At 35.2% G+C, this 16,864-nt stretch overlaps 2 protein-coding genes across 6 annotated transcripts in view; both read right to left on the minus strand.

Moving 5' to 3' along the window:
• Positions 1–9,155, minus strand: part of LOC123306633 (oxysterol-binding protein-related protein 3-like) — a 56,026-nt gene extending 46,871 nt beyond the window's left edge. For 2 of the 5 annotated variants that reach the window (XM_044888727.1, XM_044888723.1), the window contains exon 1: positions 8,211–9,155. In XM_044888727.1, coding sequence (XP_044744662.1) covers positions 8,211–8,579 — 369 coding nt within the window. In that variant the 5' untranslated portion in view covers positions 8,580–9,155. The remainder of the gene's footprint in view (positions 1–8,210) is intronic. The other 3 variants (XM_044888725.1, XM_044888724.1, XM_044888726.1) reach the window with 3 other exon arrangements.
• A 538-nt stretch (positions 9,156–9,693) lies between these two features.
• On the minus strand, positions 9,694–16,857 carry LOC123307403 (nuclear transcription factor Y subunit gamma). The gene is made up of 7 exons (XM_044889690.1): positions 16,593–16,857; positions 16,404–16,536; positions 16,144–16,329; positions 15,785–16,084; positions 14,436–14,576; positions 14,261–14,377; positions 9,694–9,980 (listed from the first exon to the last, which is right to left on the minus strand). The coding sequence occupies exons 1-7, from the start codon at positions 16,619–16,621 to the stop codon at positions 9,909–9,911; spliced, it is 978 nt and encodes a 325-aa protein (XP_044745625.1). The 5' UTR covers positions 16,622–16,857; the 3' UTR covers positions 9,694–9,908.
• Positions 16,858–16,864: the final 7 nt, after the last annotated feature.

A 16,864-nucleotide genomic window follows, 5' to 3' on the forward strand; every position in this document is an offset into this window, starting at 1 on the left:
CACCCAGATTACCAGATCTGGCTCCACTGGGCTTTTTTCTGAAATCCAAGATGTACGCTACCCAGCCTGAATCACTGGATGATTTGCATAAATGAATGCCGTCAAAATACACCAGAAATCTTGAGTAGGTAATGTACTTGAACGTATTCAGCAGTACTTATACAGGGTGTAGTAGTTGTTTCAAATAATGAATAGAAAAAATATGGGTTGCCATTTAAAAAAATTTAGATTTTGATGAATTTCTGTTTTGATAACAGATCTGTTTTCGTGGTTATTTGAAAAAAAATTAGTGTTTCAATTATTGACTAGACACAGTCCAAATTTGAATCAATTACATAGAATAGGAACAGAGCTATAGTCCTTTATGTAAGTACCTCAAACTGTCAAAATATGAATAAAAAGTCAAATTTCTCCAAAAACGTTAATGCCCGTTTGCACCGTTTCGCTGGTAACCATGGTTAAACTAATCGATGTTTAATATTTAAACGTTGCTTAGCGGTTGACGGTTTGCACCGTGGAATCATAATCGTTGTTTACTTTAATCATCGATATGTTTGGCAACACCACTCACAGTATAAAAAATTCAAAATTTCAGCCAAGCACATCATAGAAGATGAATTAAAAAGAAAAAGAAGTCAAGGTTTTCTGACTAAAATTCTGTTGTCAATGTGGGAAATTTGAACATTTCTTTTGGAGTTTCGGTGTTGTGTTTTGAATTTGAACATGGGTACCATCAACACATCCTATTACTCTAGGAAAAGGAGCTTTCTTGTGAAAGGACTGTTGAATTTGCACTATATTCTCATCTTTGGTCATTTTGATGAATTCGGAATATAATTTACCAATTGCTAATGAAACTGCAGCAATAATTCCTGATCCCTCCAATACATCTACATTTATGAAATTATCAACAGAACCAACTGACCAGCACTAGCATAAAATCTCAATGTAGGTAGCAATTGATTTATTGGGTCAACACTATTATTCCTGAAATATGTATATTTGTATAACATAACTAATTATTAAATTCCAAATCATTCTCCATATATGGCAAAAAAAAACACGGTTTCTTTCGTTGAACGAAATCTTCTGACAAAAGTGAGGTCCATTCTTTCGAAATAATTTCTTCTACGGGGAAAACATCTGGGAAATCAAAATTCTATATTGCCAAGTGCATCAAGATCATTATCAAGTAATATCTCATCTTCCAAATCATCCATTATTAATTCGAATTTTTTATCGACACAAATAGAAAACACAGTTGTCAATCGAATTTGAAGTATTACTTCAATCAACGTTTTAATCGAGCTTTAATCGAGCAAATTTCTGCGTTTAGTTTAAACAGCGTTTAAGGGCCTTATAATCAACGTTTAGGAACGGTGCAACCCGGTTAAGGAATTAAACGTTGTTTAAGAATATAATCGTTGTTTAGACAAACGGTGCAAACGGCCATAAGAATTCAGAAATAGTTGTGTTAACAAACTCATATTCAAATTTAACAAGGAATTCAAAAATGTAAAAATATATAGGGTTTCATTTGAAATAACAAATTTGATAGCTGTGCAGAAGAAAGGAAACACTTTGTATAGTTCTAAATAATTTTAGGAGATGCTCTATTTAAAGAGAGGTAAGTTTCATTCGAAACTCTTTTTTGTAAAGTTAATAGAATTAGATTAATCAACAGCTGCCCCATGGCGTGGTCACCCTGTATTACTGCATGGAATTGAAAAATGCACTTTTCCAGCATTTAAATAACTAATCACAAAAGTAAGTATAAAGTATACCTCGGTATGTACTCTTCCACTATTTTACCTGTCATTTCGTTATCGATAAAAATTTTGAAGCGAAATTTCAGAATCAGATAGTACTCGACAAGATCTTCAACATGAGGTATCTCAACACCCATCATTCTCATTTAAAATCAAAGGGTTATGAGAGACTCTTTAGTTTCATTCAGTTTTCGTCGGACCACACTGTATGTATTTATGTATCTTCAAATATAATTTGGGACTATTTCTCTATTTTTCGGGTATAATTACCTTTATTGGTTACTATTGAATTTACATGTTTTGTTCATTATAATATCAGAAAAATATCGCGAGTACAACCGAATAAAATTATGGGAACCCCATTTACTATTTTTTCGTTTGTCTTGAGGGGCCCTTTAATGCGCCAGGGCTGGCACAGTTACAAGGATTGTAAAATGATTCAGCGAGGGGTGAACCGGTCGTGAATTGTGGTGTACAAATTGCAGGAATTGTCATGAATTGAATTGAATTGCCAAGAATTGTTGAGAATTGTCATGAATTGCCAGGAATTGTGGTGAATTATCAAGAATTGTTGTGAATTGCCAAGAATTGTGTGAATTGTCAGGAATTGTTGAGAATTGTCGTGAATTGTGGAGAATGGGCTATTTTTCTAAATTTCAAAATCTAAGAATTTTTATAACTCAAATACATACCTATATGGAAATTTATTTTTTTAGAATTTCAACACATTGCATTCGGTCGGAAATTGTGATTTCAGAAGAGCTCTCTTATAGAACATGGATATGTTCTAAGGTATAGAATTCAGAAATTTTTTTTTGTAATATGTGGATATTTCGGTGGATATGGAATTCTATATTTTCTTGATCGGTTTCACTGGTGTCGAATTGACAAAAATTACTAGACTGTAGTAAGGGCATTCTACGTTACACGCTTTTACACAATCGAATGTTTATTAAGTTTCGAAGGGTGTATATCTGAATTTTGAAGCGAATCTCTTACGTGTTGGATAACTAATGGAAATGGGTTTCCATAAATAATTTGAATTCGATTTTGGAGTTTTAGGAAACTTGCCCATCGTCGTAAATTATAAAGAATTGTTCTGAACTATTAATTTCCGTGAATTGTTCGAAAATTCTCATGAATTGTCTGGAATTGTTATGAATTGCAATGCATTTTCTAATTGTTGGGCGATTCGCTGTCTTGCAATTCACAGGTGTCCAACCTGTCCAACTATTAGGACGCAGAAAGGGAGATTTGCACATGTATATGGACATGTATATAGTCATATTCATGTAGACATGTACCTATATAGTCGCATGCCGGCGCAATAGTGCAAACTCCGAGTTTAATTTCTGTATTCTGTGATTTGAATTAAAGTGATATAAGATTGAGCAGGTAAGAATTATACAACATCTAATTTTTTCATTATTTCTTATTGATACACAATAATCTCCTACGGTTGTGAAGCCAGGTTTCTTTCATCCACAGTTACAATCTGTCAACGCCGCGCTCTAAGGATAACTGTATTGTTCAGTATACAATTCTTACAGTTCTGAAAAAGATATTAATGCTCGTTTTAGGATTTGAGTTTCTCTTGGAGAAAGAATGAGATATGGTGCAATCGGATATTATTCATACCTTGATTTATACCAATGAAAATCATCAAAGCTCATTGTCAGCCCGTACGGGCCTGGAGGGATTCAAAGTTAAAAATTTCAAATTTTCTCGAGACATGTGCATTCTTGAGAATAGAGTAAATTGGTTCGATATAACATTTTACATCATGAACAGTCATCAAAACACATTGTTAACCTGTACAGGGACTATTCACCAACAATATTGGTGAATATTGGTCCCGATCTCTTTGCGTTCAATAGCAGGTACCTGAAACGATTCCTTTGGTTGAAACCGTTTTATTACTCTGTTGGGAATAACCCATTAAAATCATTGTTGAGAACGGGCGTTCTTTCTTCAATGCATATCATATAATTTTGGTTATTTCAACCTCATTTTTAACACTTTTATAATTTCTGAGAAGATGTTAAATCGAAATGTCGGTCTATATCGGTATATCGATTGCAATAATGTCAATTATATATTCACAGCTTCTTCCCTCTCAACCTGGCAAAGATCATTCGGAGGTTCATCTAAGACTTGGAGACTCGCTTGGAGATGTCTCCCCAAGTCTAAAATAAAAATTATTTGAAACATTTGTCTAATGTTTGTAATCAATAGAGCTTTAGTAATGTAATAATTAAGGTTCGCGTTGAATGAATTCCTAGATATGTAGGTACACACTAAGGATCACCGAATTGGGCAATTCGGAGAGGGATATATTTTTAGTTGATTAATCAGTGAAGATGAATTAATAATATTAATAATTGTTTTCAGCATTCAAAAAGTAGACATAGATATTTCAGCACGTGTGTCGAATCTCTTGATGGTTATTCTGTAAGCTCTTTGTTATTCCATATAAATTGAACGAACAACTTTCATGAGAACACAATCTTGATTTCAACGCACCATGTTTCTGAAACCTGGTAAGTTGTGTTATTATTTTGTAGTACTTCACATACTTTCATAAAATTCCATAAAATAACTCGACATGTTGATGTATGATTTTTAAATCATACATAAAAAATGGTTACTGTGCAAGCTATTAATTTTAATTAATAGCTTGCACAGTAACCATTTTTTTCAACTACTCGATCAATTTGCGTTTGATAGAAGGTACTGATTCAAAAGATTCCACCTAGAAGTATTTCTTCGCTTCATAAAATTTTATAACTCAATTTGGAAAAACCTACAAACGCTCTGTTGTATTCAATATTAGGGTTGCCCATTTTGACCAAAAAGATTTTATGCACAGAATAACTCTAGAGCCATTTGCTGAGGGAATTTTAAAAAATTTACCTGAATGTATTTTTTCGGATCATACAATTTTATACCTCAATTTGGAAAAATCCAAAATTGTCGTTATGGAAGGGAATGCTCTTATCCTATATTAGGTCGTTTTCACAACATTTTATTCAGTTGAATTTCAAAGTTGTTTGAATCAGCCTATATAACTATGTTGATGAGGGGAGGTTAATAGTACATCAAACAATGAAGTATAGGATAACCATGGATAGAAGCAATTTCTGTAAGCTAGACTCAGTTAGCCTTATGTACTATCTGGCTATATCTATAACACATATTATTGAGTGGTTTCAGACCTCTCATAGTGTGATGTGAAGAAAATTCCCAAAATATATATTTAAAAAAAAATACATAACTATGAATTGTATTGAATTGTCATGAATTGTATTGAATTGTCATGAATTGTATTGAATTGTCATCAATTGTATTGAATTGCCATGAATTGTATTGAATTGTCCGTGAATTGCCGTGAATTGGCATGAATTTTCTTGAATTGTGTGAATTGTTGAATTGTCTGAATTGTTTTATATGCTATTATAGGAATTGCGTGAATTGTCTGAATTGTGGTGTACAACATTTTCATGACCGGTTCACCCCTCGTGATTCAGGCAACCAAACGGCACAAATCAAGGCACAAATATAATTCAAAATAACACTTTTCCTTGTCCATTGAAGTGTTCACAAAGTTGGCGTTTCTGAACTCTTCCATTCATCGATAAGACCACAGAAATAGGGAAAAAATAACTATTAATATGTCATTATCCTCTAATCAAATTTAAATGAATGTATAACAGAAGAATTTTAATGGATAAATCAAACGAAAATAAATAATGGTAAATATCGCAATAATATGTGTAGATAACGTGTTTATTCTACTCTACATTTATTCATTCACCAAAAATTTATCTGAGAAGATACTGAATACCAAGTGATAGACATAAGTAAATAATGACCAATATTGAATTGTTTCATTCTTAAATCGCACCAATATACAACAATCATGTAGTTGTATGACTTTCATCGACTTTACCTCAAGCTTTTCAATTATTTTACCCATTACATCATCACATCGAACACAGGAGTGTTCAATATGCTAAAGACTACAGAATTCATATAAAAAAATACAAATTCTAATTTGCAACGATTTCAACCCTGTGATGAAAAAGTTTGATGGGAAAACCCATCAATCTATCAATCACCAAATCATTATCTGTACCAAAATTCAACTACACTCCTTATAGAGGGAACATGACTAACTCCACAGTACTACATGAAAAGTTGGTTAATTTAAAATGAAAATGAAACTGTTTGAAAATTTGTTTAGTAGTAAATAGCATAGATATGAATTTGTGCAGTTTGTAGGGTAGTAGTAATTGATGAATTATCTGAATAAAATTGATAATTACAAAAATAAATGAACATGTAATTAATGCGTCCTTTCATTACTTACTATCCTACAGAAAAATAATGTTTTTGATAACTCTTTGAAAACATCAATTTCAGAAGGTTAACCATTTGATTCCAATAATCGAAAAAGATTGATAAATAAAAATCTTCAATGACAATTCATCCTGAGTAACAAAGGGTCTATCTATCTGGTACAAAAAGGTCAGGGTTTTGTTGAAGAGAACATGACAAACTCGTAAATTATACATGAAACGTCGTAAAAAAATTGACCTGTTTGCAGCCTTTTTTTGAAAAATATTATCTTTCTCAGTTACTTTTCACTCACTCTGTAAATTGTATTATATTATATATGTATATCTATCTATGGTACTCTTGAAGGTGCTATAGGATAAACTAATACACTGCTGGTAAGTGGGTAATTTGCATACATATAATAATTTTGTGCGACAGTTGAAGCTCTAACTCTTTCACCCCCATGAGTATTTGCAGCATTTCCACTTGTATGATAGCTATTCCACACTCTACTAACTACACTTTGAGAAACTCTGAGATGCTTAGCAACTTCTTCTTGAGTTAACCTACGTTTAACCAGCAAATAATTTTTTTTTTTAAAAGTCTCATGAGGATCCGTAGTGTAAGTACATTGTCAGCGTATATTATTTCAGAGCACAAGTAGATGTAATTCGGTTTCTAGTTTAATTATGGATTATTTTAAGCAGAGAGTGAAACCCTGAATAATATTGCATTTTCGAATGTATTTTAAAATTCTACAATTATTCTGTGCAGCATTACATGTAGCTATCTTGAGTAGCAATGCATAAACTCACATCCGATTCATAAAATTGGTCGTCTAAAAGATTTTTAATGTTATTTCCTACTTAAAATAAGGTTCTGATATACAGGAGGATCAAAGGGGACTGTTAAAGTTGGATTTCAGAAAATGGCAATTAGATACTCTCAAATTCAATGATTGTGTTTTATATCCGCATTTAAATTTAGAATAAAATTAGGTGAAATATTCTTTGAGTTATTCTCGAGGTTACCTACACTTATTAGGTACCAAATAAGATATGTAGGTATACATTTTTATTTGTGCTCTCCTCTGAATATGAAAATATTTATGCTTGTTTTTATGTTTCTATTTTTAACAGTTGGCTCAACGTTTGAGAATTAATTCTGGTAATAAGTCAATTTGAAAATTCTGGATACAAATTCGAAAGTTGAGCCATTTCTGAACAAATGTCAACAAAAGACACAAGCCAATTTTTTTCAACTACATATTGTCATAGAGTTTCATAATATGAAGGGCCGAATACAGATAAATATTCATATTAGCTCATTTCCTCTCATGCAACCTTTATTTCCGAATATCTCACCAACGGTACAATAATTTATGTATAGGGAACATTCAAAATACTTCATCTATTTTGATGATCTAATTTGAGATTTGACAGCCTCGTTTGAACCCCCTGTAGATCAGAACCCAATATTGTTGAGAGAATAATATTGAAAATATTTTCGGCAACCAGCATCATACACCAGATCTGGGGTTGTGCATTGATCTTCTGAGATATAAAGGGCTTCTTATGAGTTTTCATCTGCCATTTTTTATTCAAAAAATTGTGAATAACTCAATAGATAGCTTTGGGAAAGCTGCACAAAATAAACATAGAAATTGAGAAATCATTAGAAAATTTTATAATACTCATTAATTTTACCATTTGAAATAAGCAAGTTAATATTCATTTCTGGTATAAGCAGAAGTCATGAATCCTTGCAGATATTTCAAAAAGTAAGAGCCATCTCCTTTATTCCTTTGTACAAAATTTCAAACAGATCCATTATATGTATATTGCTCTTTAAACTACAAATGGCCAAGAAATGGGCACTTCTGGTAGGACAGCCTATAGAGAGCATGAATTATTTAACCCTACAATAGTCTTCTATATTATTATGATAAATGTACAGCAATTTTTGGAGTAATCAATGTTCATAAGCCACCGTTGTCACAACATACTAACCGCAGTTGTTTAAGGAAATGAATAATTATTTCATTAAACCTATATGTTTCAGTCAATATAGCAGTGTTCTAATATTTTATGAAGTAGTTCTTACCTTATGCCAACCCTTCAGAGGCCATTTCCTTTTTTTGTGTAAAAATCCTTTATAAAGATGTGGTTTGTTCTCATAACGCTGACCATCTTTCAATCCCTCCATTATTTCCCATTCGGAACCTCTCCTGGGTTTTTTCCTTTTTTTTCCAGTTTGTATGGTATGATTTTGTTCGGGAACACTTTCAGCACTTAAACTAGCAGTATCCACACTAGCATCCGAGTCACTTTGTGTCACATGAGTATTATTGCTCACTTTCAATTTCAATTTATTCAACTGAGGACTCTTTTTATCACCACTGGCCATTCTTGAATTGTGATGTACACTAAAATTCAAAAGACATTCTCTGAATAATATCACTACGGTGTTCATCAAAAACTTTTCTGCTTCGGGTAAGGACAGTCACCTCCACAGGCTCTCATTTATACTGAATCTAGTGTAAGTCTTGGTATTTGATTAGAAACGACAAAGTTACTATTTCAGTCAATTTAGTTTTTATATCGAACAATCTATTCCTTCAGATTTATTGAATATAACATTAGATATAAGTCAAAAATTATACAAATAACGGGGTTTACGAACGAAGTAACGATTTTTTCACTGCACCAACTCAAGGTAAAGATGGTTAATGATTTATTACCTTCAATATCGTACCGTATCAATTGGGGATTGCTTCTTGTTCATCAATTAAAATTAGCGATGATCATTACTAATGCTTGCCGCTTTTGATTTACGTTGAATATAAGGAAACGGTTATTTGTTATCACAAGAAGGTTAAAATACACCTTCGACGTAAAACCTTAGAATAACTACAGATAAATTCAATTCACAACACTACACCAAGCTTATTTCCATTTAAACATAAACTCATTATTGAAAATAATCAAGATTGGCGCACCTTCCGTTTTTACAAAAACTAGTACAAGTAAAATGACACTGACACTAGCCAGAACTGTCAGTAATTGTTTGTCAACATCAAGGTCACAAAAGTCACAGTAATGTCATTGCTTGCTGACCATTGAATAAAAGTAAGTTTCTTTATGCTTCTCCTGAACTAACGGTCTACTCATTTTGTGATTCTGTTTATATACGCAGTGGCGTAGTTATTAATTATTTTTGAAAAAGAGTCACAAAAAAGAGTTGGAAGTAAGAAGGCTCTCAATAATCCAAATTATTCCAAATGGTATGCACCACAACAACATTACAAGAAATTCGAAACACGCAAGACAACAAGAAACAAGATATTTGTTTCAAAAACACTTTTTCTTTGGAAATCATGCCTTCTATTATGTTGGTGGCCTTGTGGATTTTTCTGTTTACTTCCAGACATTAAAATTCTTTTTGATACGTTTAAAAATAATTTTTAATTGAATTATGGCAATAGGTACATGCATATTCACATTTGAAAAGAGTTTTATTAGCCGTTGACGCATTGATTTATACAGTGTGAGTCCAGTAGATTCTCGAGGTCAAAAGAAACACATGATAAGAATGGGAAAAACAAATATGTATTTATCAAAAAGTCGACTATCTTAAGTATAAGAAGCCATTCCCATGTGGATTATTCAATTACAACTCGTCAGTATGAGATCACAAAGAGCAATTTACACTTGATTTATATTACATTTAGATTGTGACAGATATTCTTCTTAAAAAGTGAAAGTACTAAAATAAATAATATCCTTAGCCTATACTCTAAATTCATTCCGTTTCTCCATTGCCATTACTCTGTGCTAAAAACACCTGTTGGGGGCCAGCGGTTTGAGGTGCTACCTGAAAACAGTTCAGAACAAATTAATGCAAGTTTGAGTCTATTAATTCAAGGGGAAAAAAACATTTGCCTCTCTTGAGGAACTTAGAGGATCCTGGTTCTTTATTTTGATGAATAATTCCTCTCAGGCAACCCAAGGCAAAGCAATCATGTAACGGTAGATATGAAAGAGTAGTTATCAAATAATACACTATAATATAGGTTTGTTCTTGAGTGGTTCACAACGGTTGTGAACTGTACAGAGCAAGCATTTGCATTTCAGGGTAGCAAAAATCCATTTGCGCTTGCTCTGTACAGTTCACAACTAGGGCTAACCTAGACACGGAAATACACAACCGATTCGGCATCACGGGCATTATGGAAGCTAAAGGACAGAGTGTTTCAAAATCTCGACCTCATTCTGAATACCAAGACAGCTGTTTACAAAGCAGCTTCTTTACGGAAGCGAAAGCTGGACGCCCTACAGGCGACATATTAAACAGCTCGAACAAACGCAACTACGTCATCTAAGACAGATAATGCACATCAGATGGTTCCACAAAGTTTCGAATGCAGAAGTCTTGCAACGCGCGAGTTGTACAACAATCGAGACTCAAGTAACGAGGGCCCGACTCAGATGGAGCGGTCACATTCTGAGGATGCAAGACACAAGACTCCCCAGAATAGCTCTGTATGGCGAATTGACAGAGGGAGCCCGGAAACCAGGAGGCCAGTATAAGCGGTTTAAGGATACACTACATCAATCCCTAAAATCAGTTAATGCCAATCATAACAACAAGTAGCGTTAGACAGGTCACATTGGAGGTCTATGGTGCACAGTTATAATGGAGACTCGAGAAGATACTGCGGCGGCCAGATCTGGTGGGCGACTATCCATGCCTAGAGTGTGAAAGAATCTGTAGGTCACGGTTGGGTCTCTTCTGTCACAGGAGTGCACACAGTCGCAATTAGGCCTAAGGAATTATAAGTCTGTTCTTTTTTTTATGTCTTTTTGTAGATTTATTCCTGGTAACGGGATACAGCAATGAATGAATGAATGAATGAATGAATGAATCACAACCGTTGTGAACCACTCTACGAACAAACCTTATAGTGTTTCCAAAGAATAGAAACAGTCAAATAAAATTTCCCGGCATATTTTTTTCAGTGCGCACCTCGAATTGGTGGCTAAGGAAGGATATAGTTGGCTTTATGAAATGTTCATTATAACGTTGACCACGTTCTCGCCATAGCAACATTCGCCCATCAGACTCATACAGACGAAATATGGAGCCAGTGCAGATCACTTCACAGATTACTCTGTAATCTGTGCGGTAATCTACCGGTAGCTTGCCGGGATGAGCTATTAACTGTGAACTCACAGCAAGCGTTTGAGGAAAGAGCATGATAAATATACTGCTAGTATTGCGATAAGAGATTTAATGGCGTGCAGAAATCTCTATCTTTCTTTTCTGTTTGAATTTTCTTTGGTTGTAAAATGACTTGTCCTATACATGAACCATGTTCTAAAGGTTTCAATAAAAATTATTATTACCCGGTAATACTTGGGGCTATAACCCTAAAATACAGCGATGCATGTACGTCATTGTTGTGAGATCGATGATAACCTATGTGGCAGTAGTCTGGTTCGCTGAAGCATGGCAGACAAGCACGAGAAAAATACTTGACAAGGTACAAAAGCTTGTCTGTAGGTGCATCACTGGAACTATAAGAACGTGCCCAACTGGAGCACTTGAGGTCATCACAGATCTCCTCTACATCTAGAGGTATATAGAGGCCATCCTGAGAATATCTAGAGAATGCGCAGGTTCAGAGAAATTTGAAAGTCAGAGAGCCTGGTCCTCTCTAGTCAAATACATCTCATCAGCGAACTTATAGCCAGTGATGTTATGATTAAAAAAGTAGGCATTGAGAAGAACTTTAACGCGCTGCTATGTGAAAGGAAGAATGGGAAATACAAAACAGTATCCAAAAATTCAAAGTTATCGCCATTATGGTACATAGCAGGAATATAATGAGCAAACTCAATTATGCACTATGGTTAGGCTGCTGATCAAGTGTTTTCAAGACATTGTCGCTTTTCAGATTACAGATTGTTGGGTGTGTTGGTCGGACCAACCAAAATTGCCACCGCGACCAAAACGGTCTATTGTGACGCGCAAACAAGCTCAGAGACCTAAACAGCCCCTCTCTGGTCCCACCATACTCATGAATAGGATGTTAGAGGGGAAGTGATTCTTGAGTTCCTCTAGATTCAGCTTAGGGGAGCCAAAGACTCAATGTCCGACCCTGTCTGCCGCCGGGCAGTCACATAAAATGTGCTCAATCGTTCGTCCTCCTCTAGGCAGAGCATGTAGAGTGATTCATTCACGATGCTAAGTTTGTGGAAGTGAGCTCGGCCTGCAATGTACCGTAAAGACCGCCATTATAGATGTCAGATTGGTTCTAGTAAATGCTAGCCATTAGTTGGTGTATGGAGTGGGAGGCACTGAGATGGCCCTGTGCGAATGACGTAGTCTAGAACGGTTCCGCCAATATTCCAGGGCCCTCTGCCTTATCCAGCTGTTGTTTCGTTCCCTGATTAAGGGATTAGAAATTCCTATGGTTGGTTCCGGGCCAATAAGCGCTGAAGTTGCGCCTTCTCTGGCTAAAGTATCTGCCTCAAGCCTCTGAAGCTTGAGTGTCCAGGTACCCAAATAAGTTGCAGTCTGTTGTGACGTCCCAGTTTGGAGAGGTTAGATCTGCATTCAAATTCCTGTGCAGAGTTGCATTTGTCAGCTGCGAGAGATTTGTTGGCAGCTTGGCTATCCGTTAGGATTTTTATTAACCTACCCGTCCAACCCATGGCAAGCAGATGGTTAATGACGCCTTGTTTGGTTCTGAAGCCATCAGTAAACCAACAAGGTCCTTGTAAATAGAGTTCCTTATAACAGAAGCATTCGTCTCTGCTTAGAATCAGAGTCCGTGCTGGTTCTTGTGATTATCTCTGGTCAGTTCCCACGAAAGTTTGTTTTGGGTTTCTTTGCGTTCTGTGCAGGACCACCAGGCGATGCAGCCTTAGGTGATTATTGGCCTAATCACAGTGATGTACACCCAGCGGAATTGCTTCGGCGCTATTCCCCAAGTTGTTCCACAAAGCCTTTGACAGGCTCAGAGGGAGTGTCTGGCTTTGTGGATGATTCTATCCACGTGGGAGTTCTAGTTCTTATGCAGTGTAATACCCAGACTTCTTCTACAAGTGGAATTGACTTGTCGTATGGAATAGGATGAGAAATTTGGAATTTTCTCATTCTGATAAAGGGCACAATCAAGGTGTTGCAAGGTTTGACGCCCAACTGCTCACCCTCGCACCAACCTTCAATTACAGTTAGTGTTTCCTGAAGAACAGATGAGATGATTACATCGTCATTGCCCGTCAGTAAACAACTATATCATGTATACGTCAAGGTAGCTGAATATCGTAATTAGATCGTCAACCAGAAGGGACCAGAGAAGGGGTGATAGAACACCACCCTGCAGGCACCCACCACCCTGCTTTAAATTAGGTATGATATTTCTTGAGCTCAGCATTGTGTCGATCCAGTTTGATATAGTAAGAGGACACCCCTAACCTTGGCAGTCTTCTCTAAAGACTCAGTAAGGGCACCGTTAAAAGCTCCTTCAATATCCAGAAAGGCCTTTTTGATGTGTTCATCCAGTACCTTTTCCAGGGTTTTCATTACGTACGAAAGCAGACTAATAGGTAGAAATGATTTAGCCTTTAACCTTCCTCCGTTTGCAGTGACGAGTTTGTCAACAAATCTCCATCATTCTTTGCTGGGTCGCATGTTAAGACTGGTGAAGCGTTCAAACCATACCAAACTATAACTACATACTATATAATATTGAACACTAATTGTTCAAGTTTGAAAGCTTATAAACGCATGTTAAACTCCTGAAAATCAATTCACCATTGATAATACACAATACCATAATCGCACATACGCATAAAAAAAAATATACATACATACACCTACCAAAAACGAGTTTCTTGAAATGAGGACCTCATTTGATTGCTAAATTAAAAAAAATTAGAAGAAACTCGTTTCTTGTAGGTGTATGTATGTATATTTTTTTTGATGCGTATGTGCGATTATAGTATTATGTATTATCAATGGTGGATTGATTTTCACGAGTTTAACAGGCCTCTCTATATAGTATATACAGAAATACGGAAAATTTGATTGAACTGCAAAAAGGAAGTTTTATCTAGAGTCTAGAATATCCACTAATGATGACTTACCTGAAGCAACTGTGGTTGAGCTGTAGCAAGTGGAGCAGCCTGAATGATAACAGGCTGTGAGGGATTTCCCTGAACGTGCATTTTAACCATCTGCAATTGTTGAGGTGTGAGGTTCAACTGGAATTAAAAATAATTGATGTAAACAACTTCAATTTAAAAATGCCAGGGAACTCACTGGAATCTGTTGGATTTCACCATTTGGAGTGACGATTTGTTGAAAAATTTGAATATTTCCAGTTTGATTCTGACTAACTGGCGACGTCTGTTGAATGAATACAGATGCTTGTTGTGTTCCCGAAGAAGTTGGGGACCCATTCTGAAATATAAAATTTATCGGTTGAAGAAGAATATGCACTTCTTTCAGTCTTCGCAGACTATCACTCTATTTGGATATGTACTGGTGTGGAAAATGAAATGCTTGTCAAAAATCTAGGATATTGGATTAATTTGGGTTTTGTCTTCAGAAAAATCTAATCACCATTTGAATTATGTATATGGAGAGTTTTCTTGGTGAATAATTATATTTCAAAGAAATGATTTACGGTATTTGAAAAAGTTAGAAGAAAATCTGAAGTTCTGAAATTTTTGCGAATTCATAGCTTTATTCACCCTCAAAAATATACAGGGATAGTCTGACTCATACAAATATTTCAACAGTATATTCTAGAGGTCAAAAGGAACACTTTTTTACTATAATTCGGCCCTGATAAAAAGATATAGCCATTTTTAGTTTTCATAATGAGCTGTACCACCCCTGGAAAAACAAAACTACCTTCAGAGTAACCACAGCCCTCTTAAACAGTTAAGAGGGCTGTGGAGTAACTAGCTAAATCTGAGACAATACGCATCTGTGCATCTTTTAAACAGAGTTGTATTCAGAAAAAGTACCCAATTTTTCGAATTTCACAGATACTTTTTAATTTTTAAACATCAAATTACTCGAAAACGGCGCATTAAACGAGAAAATATGAATAATACCTTTATTTTACAAAATGTTCGAATATTCTTCAGATAGCGTCTTAGTTTCAAGAGTTGGGTTCTTTGAATTTTTGGTATTTTTATGGTCATAATGAGAAAACTGGAAGAAGTGGGTGATATCTTGTGTTGAAAAGAAATTCATCAAATAAATGAAAAACTATATTCCGAAATCCATTTCATTCGATAAAATCGTTTGTGAGATAGAACTAAAAATAATCAACAGCCTGTATCTTTTAAACCGAGCAGGAGACTAGTATGTATAAATTTTGTGTGTGTCATAGACAACTTATTGATCTGCTGATCACTCCATGTCTATGCCTAACAAATACAGATTTTTCAATGTGGCGCCATCTGTGTTGTACTCCCAGAATTTTTACCCAAGTAGGTCAGCTAGTGTTCAATTGGTTGTTGCAGGGAAAATACCAGTCTATAGGAAACAACAATGATAAAAAGTTCTTTTAGCCCCTGTACCTAATTCGATTCTATATACATGAAAAACTCAATTTCCCCAACAAGAATGTAACTCTTTGGACATGTTATGTTTACCTGATCCACTGTACCCACTTGTACTGTCTGGACCTGTTGAGGTTGAACAATTTGTATTGTGTTCGGTTGGGTTACCGTAGCTGCTGTAGCAGTGGTAGCTGCAGTAGAGTTGTTTGATAAATTTTGCAAATTTGCATTATGCTGCTGTGCTAACTGAAGGTAATATTGAACTTGATCTGCACTGCCACTTCTTGAGCCATCATCTCGAACTTTATTGGTTTTTATATCATCCCTAGGTACAATATCGATGAGGAAGTCGAACTGATCATATTTTGTGATAGCCATTGCAATATCATTTCTCTGAAATTATCATAATTTAAAATTACTGATCTCAATCGTTACCTACAGACAAACCGAACCTGAAGTGTTCTCCTCTTATTATCTTCAGTATGGATCCATGCCCTCAACGTGAGTTCATGAATGAATATTTCAGCAGCTTTGGCGAAGAGGAGTGGAGCTTCAGCAGATATCATTTTAACATCCTCATCTAATTTCATAATTTTTTTTATTCGAGCTAAAGGAAGTACTTGTTGTTTGAGATCCATCTGAAATAATATACACATTCATATTGTGGGATTGAGACTATATCATGAGTTGATATCATTGGCAAGACACTAACAGTTCTTATGGATTTAATTTCTTCCATCACTTTAGTCCAGAATGTACTTAAGGCGTTTTGAGCCTCACTTTGTGTTTGACTATGATCATCACATTGGGAGATAACGTCGGCTTTTTCATCATTCACATCTGAGCTGTAAAAAAAATTATGAAATGCTGAAAATTTCACTCTATCGATAATTTTCCTTACGCGTTAACAAAATATACATTCGCCGACATCACGAAATAAATCACAAAGCAAAGTTTGAATATATTCAAGTCTTACAAATAAACCAATTAAATGTTCCGAAAGCAAAATAAGCGCCTTTAAATCGAAAATAGCCAATGGCCAATCACTGCAATCACCAATCCAAATGCAGGCCAGTCGCCCAATCCGACATTTTAATTTTAGATCACAGAATATTCAGTCCTATCAATGTTTTATGTTTTGAATTTTTTATACTTTCATTACTGATAAAAGCC

The sequence above is a fragment of the Coccinella septempunctata genome, chromosome 2 (assembly GCF_907165205.1).
Source record: "Coccinella septempunctata chromosome 2, icCocSept1.1, whole genome shotgun sequence".
Taxonomy (NCBI): domain Eukaryota; kingdom Metazoa; phylum Arthropoda; class Insecta; order Coleoptera; family Coccinellidae; genus Coccinella; species Coccinella septempunctata.